Source organism: Poeciliopsis prolifica, unplaced genomic scaffold (assembly GCF_027474105.1).
Source record: "Poeciliopsis prolifica strain line A6 unplaced genomic scaffold, Auburn_PproV2 SCAFFOLD002, whole genome shotgun sequence".
Taxonomy (NCBI): Eukaryota; Metazoa; Chordata; class Actinopteri; order Cyprinodontiformes; family Poeciliidae; genus Poeciliopsis; species Poeciliopsis prolifica.
In genome coordinates this window covers 24,552,787-24,571,540 of record NW_026562377.1, presented here as the reverse complement: position 1 = coordinate 24,571,540, position 18,754 = coordinate 24,552,787, and the positions used below count along the sequence as shown (strand labels likewise).

General features: G+C 39.4%; 1 protein-coding gene across 1 annotated transcript; it reads left to right on the top strand.

Moving 5' to 3' along the window:
• Positions 1-440: 440 nt before the first annotated feature.
• slco2a1 (solute carrier organic anion transporter family, member 2A1) lies at positions 441-18,559 on the top strand. The gene is made up of 14 exons (XM_055046567.1): positions 441-822; positions 7,800-7,937; positions 8,446-8,608; positions 9,078-9,290; positions 10,215-10,313; positions 10,433-10,572; positions 11,408-11,486; positions 11,578-11,742; positions 12,172-12,373; positions 13,486-13,621; positions 16,361-16,524; positions 16,703-16,767; positions 17,230-17,350; positions 17,442-18,559. Exons 1-14 carry the CDS (start codon positions 619-621, stop codon positions 17,554-17,556), a joined length of 2,004 nt encoding a protein of 667 aa, XP_054902542.1. The 5' UTR covers positions 441-618; the 3' UTR covers positions 17,557-18,559.
• The last annotated feature ends 195 nt before the right edge of the window (positions 18,560-18,754 follow it).

Genomic DNA, 18,754 nt, shown 5'->3' with positions numbered 1-18,754 from the left:
ATTTTGTATTTTGATCCAAATCTCTTCTTGTCTTTTCTTGTGAGTTCTGATGGTGAAACCTGCGACCAAAAGCTGCTCCTTGAACTTGAACCATTATCTGAACCTGCGAGGCGCAAACAGGAACCAGAACAACTTTGAACTTTAGATAAAACAGTTTTACAAGCGATTCTGTCCGCGCGCCTCGCGGCTCGCGCATACTTCAGCTTTCGTTAATTGTTTTCCCAGCTAATCTGACAGTTCATAAGTGTTTACGAGCTTCTCTTTGGATTGTTTGCTCTTATTAGCCCCAGACCGAAACAGCCGAGGGAGCCGCATACCGCAAGTAATGAGCATTAAGCCCCTTTCAGCTGCCGGGGACAGAGGGGGGACCAACGCAGGGGTTCACTCGGAGGACCAGAGCTCGCTTTAAATTAAAAGGCGCTCCTGGTTTTCTCTGTTTTCGTTCAAACACCGACCGTTATTCACCGGGTGGGTAACGGTGGTTGCCTGACAAAAAAACACCTTCAGGCGCCCCAAGTTCACCCAGGTGAGCGCGCGCGACTAAGACCGGAGAGGTGCGCGCGAGAGTGTCTGTTCCCTGATCATCACTTTGTTGGGGGGGGGAGGAAAAAAAAAGACATGTGGCGCTTGAGCGCGAGCCCAGTTGCATCATCACCAACAGCCTTTAAAACGCCTCCCAGCTCACCGGTGGAGGTAGAAATCGAGCCAGCAGCGAGAGAAACGCACTTCTGCTTCCCACTGCGACGGCGCGGCGACACAATGGAGACAAATTACCCCACAACCAGGAGGAAAGTCAACAGGACGCCATGCTGCAGTATAAAGGTAAGAGTCGATGCTGCCGTTTAAACGTCGCGTTTTAACCCGCCTCTCTCTCTCACTCGTTGTTTGTTGTTTAACATTTTTATTTCGCTGGAGAATCGACAGAGTCAAAGTCTACCTCGGCACGTCGCCTCACGTTTCTCTTCACGAACCTTTTGGGACCTGAGCGTCTCTCTGCCTCCTGGGAACAAAGTGCAATGCTGTGTTTGGTCCTTAACAATAATCTGATAGAAAGTTATTTTAATTTTATCCCGTTTATATTCTGTCATAAAGACCTGGGCTTAAAATAAATCTTACTTTCAAAAAAAAAAAAAAAAAACTAACTAAATTTACTCCACTGGGACTTAAAAAAAAAAAGTAAAAATAGAGCTAAATCGGAATTCTGACCTCTTTATTAGAAGTTGCATTGGCCATAACTGACCTCCTTATCTCGAAAATATGACGTTATCTAATATTATCTAATATTTAGTAAATTACATTTGTGCTCAAAATTATTAAGGTCCGGTATCTTGAAACATTAATATTTCTACTCTGATGACCTGGCAACCACCATGCCCAATGACCTGTGCATGATTCATGCATGGTTATTGTGTGGTTGTCCAGTGACCTGGCCAATACAAGAATTTTTATTAATATAGCATATTTTCAGTAACAAGGCAATACAAAGGGCTTTACAAGATTTAAAAGAAAATACAAACCAAGGAAAGAGCAAAAGAAGAAAAAGATAATGATGTTGATCTAAAGTAAATAAACTAGATACTCTTATTCAGGGTTTGTAGATGGGTATAGGTATCAGTAAGTATCCTCTGGTCTGATTCATTTTCTGGGTTGGAAGAATCAGAATCTAAAAAATAGTTGCTAAGGTAGTTTTTCTGGTTTCTAAGTTTGCTCTACCTCCTTTTCTGGTTGCAATAATAGGAGTCTTATCTGCATCCAAATAGTGAGTACTCGACAGTTTCTAAAATATAATCTAAAGAGTGACTTATAAATGAATAAACTAGAGTCTCTGGACTCCAAGTTTGTCCTTTTCTGGGTTAAAAACTCCACAGTTTCTAAAAACATAGGATAAAAAAGAGGAAAGGACACATCAGGGCACACGGCAACATTCAGGCAAAACAACGACATGAATGAAGGCAGAGACATCAGAGGGCCATGAAACCATGTTGCTCAGCTTTCCGGCAGAAGTCTGATAAGATGATATTATCAAGGCATGGCCTTGGGAGCCCTTAGCTCCACAGCTGCATGGATAACAGGGGGGGTTGAGGTCGGAAGGAGCTTTATCTTTACATATCTTCAAGTAGATTGGAAACATGCATCCCTTCCAAGGCAACATGGAGAAAGCCAATTCAGATACAGACTGTCTTAGATTGAGTAGATTATAAATTTCAATCTTCCCTAAAGTCTCTCCGATACATCTTAGTTCCCAATTATCCAAATTAGTTTGGTTGTTCCACTGAATTGAAACTAGCAACTTTTCCAATATCAATTCCATCCAATTAGTGAGTTTTTGAGTCCTCAGCTGGGCTGCGAGTCTCAGCAAGACTCACATCCATATTGCGTCTCTGTCCACACCAACAGTCTGAGTGTTCGCTTGTTCGGCCAAGTCCGTCACAAATTTGTCAATGAGCCAGGTATTCACACGCTCCAAACAACAGAAATCCTGTTATCATGAATAAATCCAGGGTGTATCCTGCCGGGTGTGTCCCTGTAGGACAAGAGGGCTCTCCTGTGCCCAGTCTTCTCGTTGAGACAATTTGACCAATTGCATTGAGAGACTGGTTAACCAGATCCATAATTTGTAGATTTGGAGGATGTGCAAAGAAAGGCTAAAAAAATATTGAAAAAGATAGGACAAAAACAGAGAAAGCAGGGCAGGCGTGGGCAGGGAGGGAGCAGAGGAGAAAAACAAGAGAGAGAGAAAACAAAAAAATAATAGCAGGTGTATCAGAGTAACAGAAAACTAAACAAACTGGCAGCCATACTGTTTATGCTGCTAATTTGTGATTTACTGAGTCATTGTTTGAAAGAGGGATTGTTCAAGCGGTAGCAGTGCAGAGTTTGATATGTGAGGTTTATGATGAGAGAAAACTGTTGTCAAAAAAGTTTATTGGGGAGTGGGGAACATAAAATCGAGTGCCGTAAAGGATTAGCTGCTTAAGTTAACGTATCTTTAAAAGAAAGTCAAAACCAAAAATATAAAATATAATGGAAAACTACCATTCCAGTGGAACAAAAACTATAGCCAACTCAGGAAATTCCCTTAAATGGGAATTTCAACAAGACAACGTCCTGAAGCCCACCAGCTGGTGAGCAGGGTTTTCTTTCCAGACCACAAAACAATGAGTAATCTTCATAATTGTGGATACAGCTCATAATTGTGATTTTTATATGTAGTAAATACGAAACGTGGTTGTAAAAAAAAAAAAAAAAGTTCCATTAAATCGCATAAACACGAGACAAGATTTTTCTTTATGTCCATCAAAGTGGCAGAAATGGGCCTCCATGAGATCCAGTTGTACAAAACCAGAAGTAGTTTTTACATCTGTGGAATTTCAGTCATCTTCTAATAGCTTTAACCAAAGGAAAGTCTTGATAACTTTGATTGATCTTCCTCCAATAAGAACCAAATGTTCTAAGTCAAGACAAAGATGTTTATGTGTTCAACAGCAGCATTCACGTCCAGTTTTGGGGAGTTTTGTGTGTCTCCGTTTGTATTACTACCTTCTTAGAGAACTAACCGGAGGGAGACATGTATCCATATCCACTACGTGCCAAAAGGAGAGTTTTTTTTTTTAGTCATTGTATTGCAACAATGGATGAGAAACTCTGCATTCCAGGACTCTGGGTAATGAGGCAAAGGTTTATTTTGCACTCCTGCTTGTTACTCTCAAAACGTGACAGTGACTCATCTCCGAGCAACGCCTTTGACTTGAGGCTTTTTCAGACAGTAGAAACAGTTCTATCGCCAAAAGAAGAAAAGACCATTTAACTCCACGTGACAGTTTTTAATGTTTAGTTATCCCTCCTGCCGTATCAGGTTCTGTGCTGGAAGATACCCTCTGTTGAAGCACTGATGTATTCACGTGGATGGATGGGAAGTCGGTGAAACAGCGAGGGTCAGCATCGGGTCATGATCTTGTCAGTCACGTTGGGTGTTCCTTATGAACTTTTGCCCCCTTCCAAGCCCTGTGGTGGTATATTTAGATAAAGGGAGTAGTTCAGAACAAACAGACTAAACAGCAGGCAATTTGTCAATCTGCTCTCATTTAAGTGATGAGATTAGCCGCATGAAAGACGGGACTCCGATTGCAGCAAACAACACGGTCGTAGTTTTCCCCCACTTGAATGCAAATACTGCGCAACCAGACAACAAAAGTGACACAAACCACTGATATCCACTCATCTTTCTCTTGGCGCAAGTTCAAGCAGAACTGCAAAAGCCTTTACTTTCTATTTCCTCAGGTTCGTGAGAGCACCCGGTTTGTTTATGTACTGATCTCCGCTTTGAACTATTTCTGCTGGCTACACCTTGTCCGCACTCAAGTCGGAGCCTTTAACCCCTGAAGCTGGAGGCTATTCTTTAAAAATTTCCACCTGGACAACTTCACTCCTGCACTTGAGCACCATATGCCATCTTGTAAGCCTTCTTACATGTTTGTTTTTTTTTTCCTTCTGGCTATCTCGACATCCGAGAGGAAAATTCAGTCAGATTTGATGCAATTTTTCTGAAGCGTAGCGACTTTTGCATTCGTGTAAATCATAGCATTATTGGTGATCTCATCAGCACATATCTTACACTTGGCTAACCTTAAAAAGTGTTTCCAAAGAAATTGATACACTTGTGTGAATGTAAATAAAAGCAGAATGCAGTGGTTCATTGTACGAACTTCTAGCACCGTGGAAACGCAACGATTTAACCGAGACGTTTTGTGTTAATGTCCCGCTCAACTACAATGCCTTGTTCACATCTTGTCAAGCTGCAAGTACAGCAGTATCATGAAAGCCACTCTGAGGTGCTTTTCTTAAGAGTTCATACGACAAACCTGAATGAGCTTGAGTTAATTATCAAAAAAGCTTATGTAGAGCTTTCGGTCTCTACATGTGTAGAGATTGGCAATTACAGTGAAAGAAAATTCCTCAAAGTATCCACTCATAGTGGTAAATACAAATTTAGACTCACTTCAGATTTTAATGCATAAAAACAAAAAACAGAGATATTGTAAAACCCCAATAAAATGGGTTAAAATTACAGGACCCAACTTGACAACGTGAAAGTGACTAACATGGCTTCAAACGAAATGTCCAAGACTAAATAAGCAGGCGGTTCAACACTCATGACATTTTCTGAGATGCTGTAGTTTCCTCTGGGAAGCACATAACTAGCGAAAGAAACACTTTTCTCAAAACATGTAGAAGACAGAATTGCAGCCGAATTTTCGTTGACATCCTTTAGGATGAGTTGCGGTGAAGGACACCACACGGGTTTGGGTTGCTTTCTTATCGTCTCGGTCAGAAACAGTGTGGTGAAATGAGGGCTGATGGAGTTGAATCAGTTTCCACCCAGATGCACCGTCAGATGGAATCTAAAACTTTGTGATGACTATCGCAGCGTCGACATGTAGTTGAAAACGGGAGCTTCCGATATGAAGCCGAGCTATGTGGCCAACCTAGCTTGTAACTGTTACCTTTGAATCTGAGATAGTGCTGCTTTATTGTGTTCAGGAGGCCTTTGTGCAGCCAACCCGTTTGCTCACAATAAAAAGGGAGGCGATCCTCACCTCCCATGCTGCTTTGTCTTTGTTCCAGTTTTTAAAGAAGTAGCTAAGTCTTACGAGAAACAAAAAAAAAAAAAACCCAACAATAAATATAAATATGACATCAGCTCGCTCTCTTAAATCAAAGTGATAGAAAACGTCCTGTGAACTTCCTGCGATTCTTCCCTTCTCAGCAGGTTGAAGTCGAGGACAATGTCATCCTGACAGTGTGTTCAAAAAGGACAACTGTTAACAAATGCACAACCTGTGGATCTGATAGCAGTGTTCTGCCACTTTTTATTGGTTTGATGTTGCAGTCTAATCTTCTTATAAACTTCAACCCATAATCATCAAAGACAACAAACACTTCAAATATGAAGGGTTTGTTTCCTTTTTGGATTAAATTACTGATAAAAAAAAGAACCTTTGATGAGAAATTCCTAATTTATTGAGATGAATTCTGGTTTTCTTCTTGTGGATCCTCCCTGCAGGGAGCACATCCTGCATGTGTTCAGTGCCAGTCTGTGCGTGTGTACCAAATTATGTGGAAAGCTGATCATTTCCTCTGTTTGCTCAACTTGTTGCTTTGAGTTTCTCCACCAGGAAGTGTAAATAATATCTTATATCAATCTAACATTATGACATTAAGGATAATAACCTTTTGTTTTTTGCTTTATTATGCACTAGGTGATTTCTCAGTGGGAAAAAAGAGATGTTTTCATGGATTATGTATGAAACTGAGACAGCAAAGACCGAAGTGGGTTTGAGCTCAGATTTAGACTATTTGTCATGATCTCAATCTCGAACAAAAGACATTCTTTGCCTCAATCAGGAACAAGGTCCTGTTGAAACACTCAGACAGGCAAAGGCCGCTTGATAGGAAACGAGGATGAAATATTGGCAACGCTGTACAAGCATGTATTGTGCGTGCTCACAAACCAGAAAGATGAGTTTTAATGGGGGAATTAGCTGTTCTGAGGAAGCTGCACAGTTTATTCTCCCCTTGCCCACCTGGCAGTTTGCTAAACAAAGATGAAATCTGAGATTTATCGCTGTTTTCATTGCAAATTCTCCTCTAAATCTCCTCACGTATCTTGAGCGTCACTGGGACGTTCGCGCGGAGGTTCTGTGAAGCCCTCAGAGCAGACCGTGGCTCCTTTTCCAAATCCCTGGGAGTCCAACCAGCAGGCAACTGGGATCCTTACACAACTCTCTGTGTGAAGAGAGAAGTGCAAGAGACAAGTCATGTAAACAAATAGAGACACGGACTATGTAGAGTAACGAAAAGCTGGAGGTTTGGCAGACAGCGGGTCCAAAACGTCAGATTTTTGCTCTGGAAGAGGTGTGCGGTTTCGATGTTTTGGAAAACATGATTCTTTATTTTTTTTTGGCTCCTCAACTATTTACTGTTTTGCCAGGATTTTTACAAATTCAGAGAGGGTAGCTGACCAAATGAACCTCAGATCCCTACAGCAGGACTACCTGTTGAGCTAAGAGTTGCATTAATGGATGTTGGCCTTGAGCTGACTCTGGCCCATAAAACACTCTCCTGACTTAGCTTCAATAAACAGAAAAAGTCAAATTAATCTGTCAAATGCCATGAAAGCTGCATGTGTAACAACTTGTTAGCAAATTTTTCACTTCCAAGAAAGCAGGTTCCTCAAGTAGGTGAGTATATGCATCATTGTTCCTTGGAATAGGTTTGAAACCTCTTACATTTTTATTATGGTATACTTTGTTACTGGAAACTGGCTGCCTACCAATAAAAACATGAGCTGTAGGTTCAATATTTTTTCCTGAGGGAGAGTTTATTGAAAACATTCTTCTTTGCATGAAACAAGATGTCATTCCATCCTGCCACAAGGATGGATCACTGTTGGGAGAAATTGTAAATGTTGATATGAAAGGAAAATGAAACATGATTTCAGGAGCAAAGTCCTTTGGGACAATTGGACCAGGAATGACATCCGCACCTACAAAAACACTTTATAGAAACTGTGAATGGAGGAAGGCTGATTATTTGAGCCTCCTTTGGAGCAGCAGACCCTCAACACTTTGTAGTCACTGAACCTCTTTGTTCAGCACTAAGCTGTTTTTGATCGCAGGTTCCAGGCGGACAGAGATCTTCTCTTTCTGTTTCTGACTATGACAGCATTACTATTTTCTTTAACCACAATATAGAGACTCTAGCAACATCCTGTCTGTCTGTCTCTCTGTCTGTCCTAGCTGTTCGTCCTGTGCCACTGCTTCCTGCAGCTCTCGCAGCTGCTCTACAGCGCCTACTTCAGGAGCACCATCTCCACTATCGAGAAGCGCTACGGCCTCAACAGCTTTTCCTCAGGAGCCATTTCCTCTCTCAACGAGGTAAGAGCCAAAAGCAGCATCTCCTCATGAGCTGTAGGACTGAGATAGTGTGATCTTTCAAGGATAATAACAAAAGAGGAACTGAAGTGCGAGCATGCAACACAAAGTCACATTTCCTGATATTTCAGGTGGCACTGCTGTATTTTAGAGACACACATGTCAGGAGTACTGAGTCTCAGTGTTCTCCTTACGAATCCCTCAAATATGCTTTTAATTTGTCTCCGATAAATGACCCGCGGTCAGGAGTTACAAACCACATTGCCATGTTGACGTTATCTGTGTGTTTGCTTTCAGCATTGTGTTATGAAACTAGACTAAACAAAGCCGGAACATTACATCTCAGTTCACGCTTTGGTCATGCAAAGCCACCTTATTAATGTTTTCATTGCGATAATGGATCAAATGATTAAGTGTACTCGAAAAGAGACTTCATTTATCACGTCTGCATTTTCTGTGTTGTGTGGGTTGTAGGATCTGACTGGTTTGCTTCTCTGGTTGTGCTTCAAAGGTCAGCAACTGCATCCTGATTGTGTTTGTGAGCTACTTTGGCAACCGGGTTCACCGTCCTCGCATCATTGGCATCGGCGGACTGCTGATGGCCTTCAGCGCCATGATCCTCACCTTACCTCACTTTCTGTCGCAGCCCTACACACACAGCTCGGCTTTGCAGAGTAAGAACAAGCTGCACGCGTAAACAAACACAAAGCCGCATGACGTCTGTCGGTGCCGAGTGGGTCCAGACCAGGGAGCTCACAAGTGCACAAACATATCAATGCATCTTTGGGTTTGCCTACAGCACCAGCAGCTTCTTAAGTGGACTCACCAAGAGTTGACTAGGTTCACTCCCCCTGTTCAGTTGAACTTTAACATAAACTGAAGGAACATTCATAATCTCTATGTTAAAAGCTACGAAGATAAGAGTTACCCTCAGGCTATTTCATTAGCAGTAACAGAAGCCTCCTTCTGCCTTTTCATTTTACCTCAGACTGATTATGTTGGATTCAACAGAGGGCCAGAGAGGTTTCAAGAAATTAAAAATCTGCAGTTTTCTGTCATCAAACATCACTTCTTGTATTTAAATTTTTTTTTTCCATCTTTCTTCCAATATTTGACCATGTGTGTCTGCCTACTGCATTTCAGAAGACCAAGCCCTATGCAACCCATCTGCCAACGCCACCAACCCGGAGTCATGTGATGTTGAAGTTAACAAGCGCCTGACTGAGACCACCCTGTTGTGGGTATTTATGGGCATCGCTCAGCTTCTGTTCGGCGTGGGTTCGGTCCCCATCCAGCCCTTCGGCATTTCCTACATTGACGATTTTGCAGAACGTAAAAACTCCCCTCTCTACATAGGTGAATAACCTGCAGTTCAGAGATACAAGAGACCTGTGTGTGTAAAAGGAGATGAGTTCAATGGTCATGTTGTTGATACAGCACTCCTTCAACTTCCTCCTATTTTCTGATGTTGCAACCACAAGCCAACACTTATTAGTGCATAATTGTGAAGTGGAAGAAAATTGATTTGTCATTTATTCTTAAAAATGATAAGCTAAATAATTGGAGCGAATAATTTATGTCACCATGTTTATCTGCGTTTATAGTTTCAAGTTTTTTTGGGGTATGTCTTTACTAGCTTTTCACATTTAGAGACTAAAATGGTTCTTTGCTTATTCAAAGGTCTAAACTTTAACTGGGCCATTCTAACATAACATAATAAATTCCTGTTAGTGACATATAACTCCCCCAAAGCTGTCAGTATTGTTGAGACCAATTGTTTTAACATTTTTCTCTATTTGTTCAATGAAACCATCAATAGATATCAATAAATTTGAAAATCTGATTTAATGCGATTACAATTAGCAGTTTAATTAAATAATCGTACGTCTTTATGTGACAGGTGACCTAAAGAAGGAATGTTTTTCAACAGCAGTATTTGTGTTTGTGGGACTATTATTGCTGTGACACTCAGCTGCAGCCACACGGATCTCTAAAAACGAAGTGATAAATAGTTTGTATCATCATCTTTGTTGTTATCAATTCGTTTTGAAGTCCATATTGACCACGCCTACATCCGTTCAACATCGACTGAAGACATTCAATTTTGTAAACCATGTAAAATTTACCTTCCACTTCATAATAATTCACCGGGTTTTTTCCCCACATATTTTCCTTACTACGCCCTGTAGAGGACATGTTTTTTCTTTATTCTGATTTGTTGCTTAAAAGTCTTTCCTGTGAGGAATGTATTTTCTCTAACCTATGGCCTCTCGCTCACAGCCATCCTGTTTGCCGTGTCTGTGTTTGGACCCTCCATCGGCTACCTGCTGGGTGCATTCATGCTTCGGTTCTATGTGGACATGAACAGAAGTAGCTTCAGTAAGGACAAAGTCTTTTAAACACATCCTATGGTTCATGTAGATTCAGGCTGGGTGTTTATCAAGGCTTCGTTGCATTTTGTAGCGACTCAGCAGTCGGTTCTGTTCTGTCTATTTCAGATGAAATTCCGACGTTGAGCCCCGTTGACCCCGGCTGGGTGGGGGCTTGGTGGATGGGTCTGCTTGTCATCACCGGCTTCTTGACCTTCTCCTCCATTCCTTACTTTTTCTTCCCCCGTCAAATGAGCTTTGAAGTAGAGGTAAGTGACTATGACAAGACAGGTTGTGTGTACAGCATTGCTGTGATGGCTGTAGATTTGGCCAGAAGTTTACAAGCATCTTTCTGTTAAAAATGAAAGGATACAAGTCATGATTTTACAGTTTGTAGCTGTGGAAGAAAGGTTTTTTTTTTTTTTTAAATTGTCAAAATACTTCTGTGTTCTCTTATTGACCTCTGCTGGATGTATGTTGACATTACAAGTTGATTCTAGTCCAAAACGATATTATCATTACAATTATTGAACAAAATAAATGAAGAAAATCTGATATACACAGAAAAATACAGATCTACGAGGGAAAATAATGTGTTGGTTCACTATTCTATTGAAAGCTCATGAGCCATTTTCACTTGACTACATTTTACCACACATTTTTAACTAAAAACTTTAATTATATCACTGACCCAATTATGTTCCAATGGCCTTCTGTAAGAGGCCATTGGAACCTGTTAAAGGTTCCGATTCACCAGCCATGGCTGATGCATCACTGACCCTCCACTACACTTATTAGTGGGTATGAATTGCTCCATATTTTTTTCTTCATCAAAGCCATCTGGAGTCCTTGTCATTGACCAAAATTGAAGTTAAAATTTCCAAAACTTATTGAGGAAAACGTAAGGCAAGTTTGGGGCTGGAGATCCTGTCCTGTAGCTGTTGTCAACATACTGCAAGACAATATCTCCAAACAAAGCAGGTTTTTAATAATGTTTCAGACGGGATCATCTGATGCACCTACTGATTACAACGTGGTTATGTAATCATAATCTTTCCTTGGCAAAGGAAAGCCGACATAACCTCTGTGTTTGCTCTTTTGTAGATGGCGGAGAGTGAGAGTGAGAGTGACACACACGATAACTTACGGGAGAAGGATGGGTCTTTGATTGAGTTTCTTAAATGTGAGCGCATCATAAACCAGATACTAGGCATATATCCTGACTGTCTAAGCTGCATTTTACAAATCAGTGTTCCTGTGTGTGTTCTGGCCAGTGTTTCCTAGAATGTTCTTCCACCTGCTGTCCAGCCCTCTCTTCCTCTTGCTGGTCATGGCCCAGTGCTGCTTTTCCTCAGTCATAGCAGGCCTAGCTAGCTTCCTTAGCAAGTTCCTGGAGAGACAATATGGGGTTTCAGTTTCCTTCAGCACTCTGCTAGTCGGTAAGTATGGCAGGAATTTATAGTTTCAGTCAGAATTGTACATTGATGTGAAAGAATGTTCAAGTGAAATTTTTGGATTTATTGTGGATTTTCTTTTACCACACAAGATCATAAATATTTTTAATAAGTTGTGCTGAAGGCTCTCTGCAGTTGGAATGGTTATCATAGATTGAATTTCTCACCTTGACTCTCCACACATACTGTCGTTGTGGCCAGATAGCTCAATGAAAATGTCAATTTTGAAGCAGATGCAGCTTTCTTGGTCTGTCAGTTCTACCAAAAAGAGTAGTGAAATATCCAGAAAATGTCCAGAGACTTAAAATGAATGAGATTCAAGCAAATAGCAAATCAAAGATTCTAAAATTTCCCTGAAAGCTGTTATTTTAAGGTTATGCTGTGTGTAAAAACCCAGTGGTTCTTGTTTCCCAGGGTCTTTGAATCTACCAGCTGCAGCATTGGGAATGCTGATCGGTGGCTTCATCATGAGGAGGCTGGGACTCACCTTGAAGAGCATCCCTCGTTTCGCAGTCATCATGCTAATCATTTCCACTGCCCTCTGCATCCCTCTCTTCTTCATGGGCTGCGACACGCAGAAAGTCTCAGAGGTCAATTACCAAGTTGATCGTCCCAGGTGAGTGCACAATGTCTGACCAACACATGAGAGCTGCTGTACTCTGTTTCCTCACAGCTCTCTGATGTCTCAAAGCCAATGCAGTTAACACTTGAAACATTTAGGAAATGTTTGATTTTACAAAATGTAAGACAGAGAGTGTCTATGATAAATATTATGAGCTCAGACAATTATTTGATATTGATATTTTAAAATATCCTCAACATAAAGCTCAAACTGAAAAAAATCCAACATCCCAGTCCGTTTTTTTTTATACATCTTTAACACAGTTACAAGGTTTTTTGCAATTTCATGTGGGCCTATCTTGAATTCATAGCTCTCTTTTTTATATTAATTTAAAAGCTTAATTGTGTTTTGCATTCTGAGAGATGCAGAACATCCTTCACATCGCATTCCTTTCAGGTTTTACAAGCTGTTTTTGTTTTTTTAATGACAGCTCATTTCAACCTGGTTTAGAGTTGAAACCAGAAATTCACATACATGAAATAAAAAGACACATACATGTTTTTCCTCACTGCTTGAAGTTGAATCAGACCAAACAAGTTTTAAGATAATCATTGAATAATTAACACATTTTACATTTATAATTATCATTTTTGAGTTATGACTCTATTTAGCAATGATATGTTATTAATTAATGAAATTATTTGTGTTTGCAATAATATTTGGGTGGAGCATCTTTATGAAACAGCAGGTCATGTCGCTTGCCATCACATCGTCATCATTGTTTCAAGAGACTGCAATCACTGTGTATGTAAATTTATCATGTTGAAGGCATTCGTAAATATATATATTATTTATTCTCTCACTCATTGATAGAGATGATCAATTTAGCAAATGGAAATCATTTTGATAATTCTAACTTTCTAACTAATCTAAAACAGGAGAAGTTTACTCTAATTTAATTTTAGAATAAATAATAAAATGTCTCATTTTATTTGGTGTCTGTAAACTTCTGGTTTCAGCTGATTGTTAATATATATATATAATAAATATAGCGTGACAAAATTGAGTAGCATATTTTACAACCATTCTAAAAATATTGAGACCCTCAGTTCCATCCTGCAGGAAACAGATTATGTGCGTTGGTTGAACTCTGCTGCCCCCTGCAGGTGCTCCGCCAGCTGCTCCTGTCCTGAGAGCACCGCCCTACCTGTCTGTGACTCCAATGGGATTCAGTACCTTTCTCCCTGCCATGCTGGCTGCACTAACGTCACCTTACACCCCAACAGGACCATCAGATCTATGGTTAGTCATCACCCTCTCTCAGGGAATCTGTATACATAGAAATATGCTGGTGTTGAACACGTGGTGAGAAAACACAGATTTAAATTGTCGTCTCTTCTAATGGGAGGGGGAGGACCCTTTGTTTTTAAGAAATCAGTTGTACAAACAAAAAGAAAATATTTTGCTGCAGCTTTATCATACAGGTTTTAGATGCTTGAATCTTCCTTAAAAAAAAAAGTAAAAGATGAACTGGCAGCTCTAAATTAGCCAGGTTCCTTCTCCAATTCTGAACAGGAAAACAGGAAAACAAGATAGAAAATTAATGTGTGAATTAATGAAGGGGAGGAAAAAATATAAGTCTCTAGTCTCTTTTTTTTCCTCCAAAGGTTTGAGGTAATTTCTACACAAAAACAGGCGAGGACGCAATTCAGTGCATTGCTCTCCAATGATGTTACTTAACTCCTCTGTCAAACAGAGTCTTTGATGTCATGTTTTGAAATCAGGTTTTGCACAAAGAGAAAAGCTTTGTGCATGCATATTTGTAACACACGCTTAACTCTAAATCTCTCCAAGAGCTCGCAGATAAGCTGGTTAAATGTTGCTCCATAACCTGCATGCCGCTGAATCTAAGAATCTATGAAAATAACAAAACACTTTGATGCAAGGTGTATTAATTTAAAAATTTCAGCTTAGAAAAATAGAAGAAACTCTGAATTTGGGGAATTCATTCTGGCTTGTTCATGGCTGTCACTCATAGATACTTTATCTGAGAGAGAACCTGTAAAAACAGAATAAATTGCCACTTGAAGTTTTAGTGACGTTGAACACTTTCGCATTATAACTACAAACCTCAGTCTTTATTATTAGGATTTTATGTGACAGTCCAACACTACATATAACTTTAGAGTGATTATACATGGTTTAACAAACTACAACCCTAAAAAGTGAATGGATTGTATTCACCCCTCCCTCAGTCAATACTTTGCAGAGAAAATAACAACCTCAAGTTTCTTTTGAAGAAGTGTGGAAACTGAACATTCTGCCATTTTTCTTTCCTTGCAAAATAGCTCAAAGTCAATTAAATTGAATTGGGTTTGCCGTACACTTTCCATTTTTAGATGATAGACCGCATCATGCTCTGTAGGAAGTTCAGACCTCTCTGTCCCCCTGCTTTAAACTTTTAACTTTAAGTTATTACTCAGAATAAATTACAGATGGAGTCAGTTTACTGATTAGCTCAAGTTCATTGGTTGTATTTGATTTTATTTAGGGGTCTCAGGGTACAAATGCATGCAACATATTGACTTATATTTGTTAAAATATATATATATAGATAAGGTATTTTTCCATAGGGGGAGGCAATATTGACTTATACAAATGATTTATTGTTTTTTTAGGCAACCATATGGCTGCGACTGTGTGTCACAGCAATTCTAGTCCCACAAACACAAAGACTGCTTTTGAAAAATATTCCTATTTGTAATACACTACCAATGGGATAAAGAAGTGGTTTTATATAATTAAACTTGCCTATTTTCAAATTTATTGATATTTTTAGATGTTTCATTGAACAAATGACAGTTTCTCACATAAAATCCTTCTGCAATGAGTTAATGTTTGTGGATGTAACGTGACAAAATGTGGAGAATTTTAAGGGATATAAAAACTTTTGGCAGTTTCTGTATGTCAGATAAAGCTGACATTTGCTGCCACGCTGGCTTGTATCTTTCCATCACAAACTGACCACAGCTGACACATAGCTTGCTTTTGATAGCTAATAAAAAGCCTTTTAAATCACAGCTTGCAGAGGACTTTGCATATTAGACAAAGTGTAGAAACGTCAGTGCTTGTGAAAAATCTTCCAGCTGGTGGACTGAGTGGCTTATGTAGTAGTTCGAACCAGACCTCTTGCAATCCAACTACCGCACTCAATATTAAAGGTCAAAGGCAGACGTTACGACTCGCAGCTAGCTTAGAGGATTAATGTACAAAAGTAAGGTTAATTAATCTTTGCTTTCTGTGAAGGTGAAAATCAAACATCATGCCACACACATATGTCTAGATAGGTTTCAGTGTTTAATTTGCATGAACCACTGCTGATGCCTCTTGATAGTCTTATTAAATATGCAGAAAAGAATCATCATAATTCCAAGCACAGAACCTTCAGCTATACATAAAGACAATTACAAAGTTAGTCTTTTATCAGCTGAAGAATATTTTTACGATCAAAGGACTAAAGTTCCAAAAAGATCTAGAGAAACGCATTTATGCAATTGTTTTTAGTTGGATTAATTGCTGCAACAGTGTCTTCGCAGGTTTCCTAAAAAAAAAAAAAAAAAAAAAAATCTTCCAGCTAGAGCTGAACCGGAACGCTGCTGCTGGTGTTCTGACTAAAACCAGGAAGACATCACCCCAGTTCTGAAGTCTTTACACTGGCTCCCTGTAGCTCAGAGAACAGACTTTAAAATACTGCTGGTAGTTTATAAATCACTAAATGACCTGGCACTAAGATAAAATCAAGATCTGCTGTTGTTGTATCAACCTTCCAGGCCTCTCCAAAATGGAGAAGCAGCATGCAGCTTCTATGCACCACAAATTTGGAACAAACTTCCACAAAACTGTAAAACAGCTGAAACACTGAGTTTCTTTAAATCAAGGCTACAAGCCCAACTGTTTGAAATTGCCTTTGCTTAATGACAAAATTAAGCTGTGTAGCAATAAAGCTGTGTAGCAATAATGTTACTTTCTCTTTGAATACAGGTATTTACCAACTGCAAGTGTGTGTCTGGGGCTGAGAACCAAGTCACACCAGGTCATTGCCCAAACCGCTGCTCTCATTATCTCTACCCAGTCATAATACTCATCTCTCTCGCTTCACTGATTGCCTGCCTCTCTCACAACCCACTATACATGATGGTGCTCAGGTAAAGAAATATGTCGATGTGGACACATACAGACACAGATTTGTTGGTATCTATGAGTTAAAATCTGCAGTAGCAGATATATTCTTTAAAAAGCCTGTCCTTAATTTAGGCACAAATACTGAGTTAAGTGGATCACACTGACTAAAAGTTGAGTCCTGTGTTTTTTTCTTCATTTCAGATGTGTTTCCGCTGACGAGAAGTCATTTGCTATAGGACTTCAGTTCTTACTTATGAGAATATTTGGTAAGTTTTACTTTTCCTAATCACATACTATATATATTTAAAATGATCTTTAAGTCATTAAGTGCTGAAGCAAACCCCAGTAAGAGTCTGCTTCTAGTTCATCTTAATATCAATATAAGATTTTGAAAGTATGCAAGATTTTGTAGTTTGTAAGAGGAGGACAGATTTCTGCTGTTGAATAAATTAGGAGAATCTGATTTAAAATATCAATAACCAAATAATTAGAAAAGGGTGAAACCCGATATTTACATACACCGAAGAAAGACATGGACATGGATTAAACTAATTATTTAAGTCCTTTCTTGATTGTCAGCGTTGGATTTTGCAGCATCAGTTCTTGCAGGCCAGACGAGTTGGGTTCAGATTAAATCCCAGAGCGTTAGCTAATCTTAGGCAACGGGAACACAAACCGTCTGAGGGGTGGGTGTCCTCCAAAACTCACGTTGCCTCCGTCTCTGTCAGCCTGGCTTCCGGGTCCAGCGATCTTTGGGATGGTCATCGACATGTCTTGCATCTGGTGGACAAACGTGTGCGGAAGGAAGTTCAGCTGCGAATACTATGACACCGTCCTCTTCAGGCGCCGGTGGGAACATTTACGACTCTGAAGAAATGTGTACCTGCACTTTGAACACATTTATTGTATTCACTAATGATCAATTACCTTACCCCTACAGATACATTGGTTTGCAGGTGGGTTATAAGATCATAGGCATCATCCTGCTGATCATCCTGGGTTGGAAAGCAAAACGGACCCAGGAGTACTATCTGGACAAGAAGCCCACAATCTGAGTGTGATCCGACTGAGACCCGTCTCATAGCGTCGCTGTGAAGTTAGAACATTTTGAGGAAGAGTACTCCTTGGAAGGCTGCATCTGTAATAAAGGATGAAATCTCGATTAAAAATTGTTAAATATCTTTGAACATTACGTGTTCGTGTTAGGTTTAAATGGACTTGGGGTTTCTGTTTGCATTGGGAACATACTCTATAACTAATGAACTGTATAGCTTAATATTTAAGTTATTTTCTACATATTTGTCTCATACCCTGAGACATCAGTAACAACACCAAGAATAGATTCATGTATAATCATATGTAAGTTTTTGATGGATTTTCAGATATTAAGCACCTACTCCTACCTTTTATATTTTTAAATAAAATAAATTATGCACCTAAATCATGCTGTATACAGATCTGGTCATTGAACATGTTCTGTGTTTTGCTATTTGTCCGTTTAAAAGCTGCTTTGAGATTTTGTGAAACTATTGCAGCATATGTCTTCGTGAGCAGAAAGTTGTTGGAACATGGTGGTGGCCGCATCAACCTGTGGGAATGAGTTTTGTCAAGAGGGAAGCTGGTCAGAGACGTAAAGATAACTGTTCAAAATAAGGAAATATTGATCCCATGCATCACCTGCTTCATAAACACAAATCTACCCTGACATTTTGTTTTACAGATTCAGAAAAAGAGCCAGCTTACATTGTGACAAAAATATCTAATAAAGGGGCCTCTGATGAGACCCATTCAAATAGCTCTGAAATGTAGAAGTGAAGATCTCGTTTGGGAAACATTGTTTGTGTAATGTACTTTTTTTCCTCTATTTTTTTTTCTCTTTTCTCTACATACAAAGATCAGTGAATACAACAAATAATTGTATTTAATAGCCATTAATGTGACACTTTAGTTCATCTGGCTCGAAGCAAACATCAGAACATACTGATGGAGCAAAAGCTTGGCAGTTTTTTCCCCATAATGTATGAAAATCATGTATAAAACTGCATTTTTATTAATAAGGTTGGCTTTGTCTGGTATGGATATTTATTTGATGTTGTGAATCACTGGATTAAAAGATTATACATTTGTGAGAGGACAAATACTATTATTATTGGAAACATCCCTGTAGGTTATGCCTTCACCAAGCAAATGAGCCAATTTTAAACAACTTATTTAAGTTTAATTCGATTTTAACACGGTTGTGTAGACTTTGAG

Bases quoted from the DNA above. Each gene is read 5' to 3' on its own strand.
- slco2a1 (XM_055046567.1), top strand. From the start codon at position 619: ATGTGGCGCTTGAGCGCGAGCCCAGTTGCATCATCACCAACAGCCTTT. The intron at 823-7,799 runs GTAAGAGTCGAT...TGTCTGTCCTAG, and splicing joins CGCCATGCTGCAGTATAAAG to CTGTTCGTCCTGTGCCACTG. The intron at 11,743-12,171 runs GTAAGTATGGCA...CTTGTTTCCCAG, and splicing joins CTTCAGCACTCTGCTAGTCG to GGTCTTTGAATCTACCAGCT.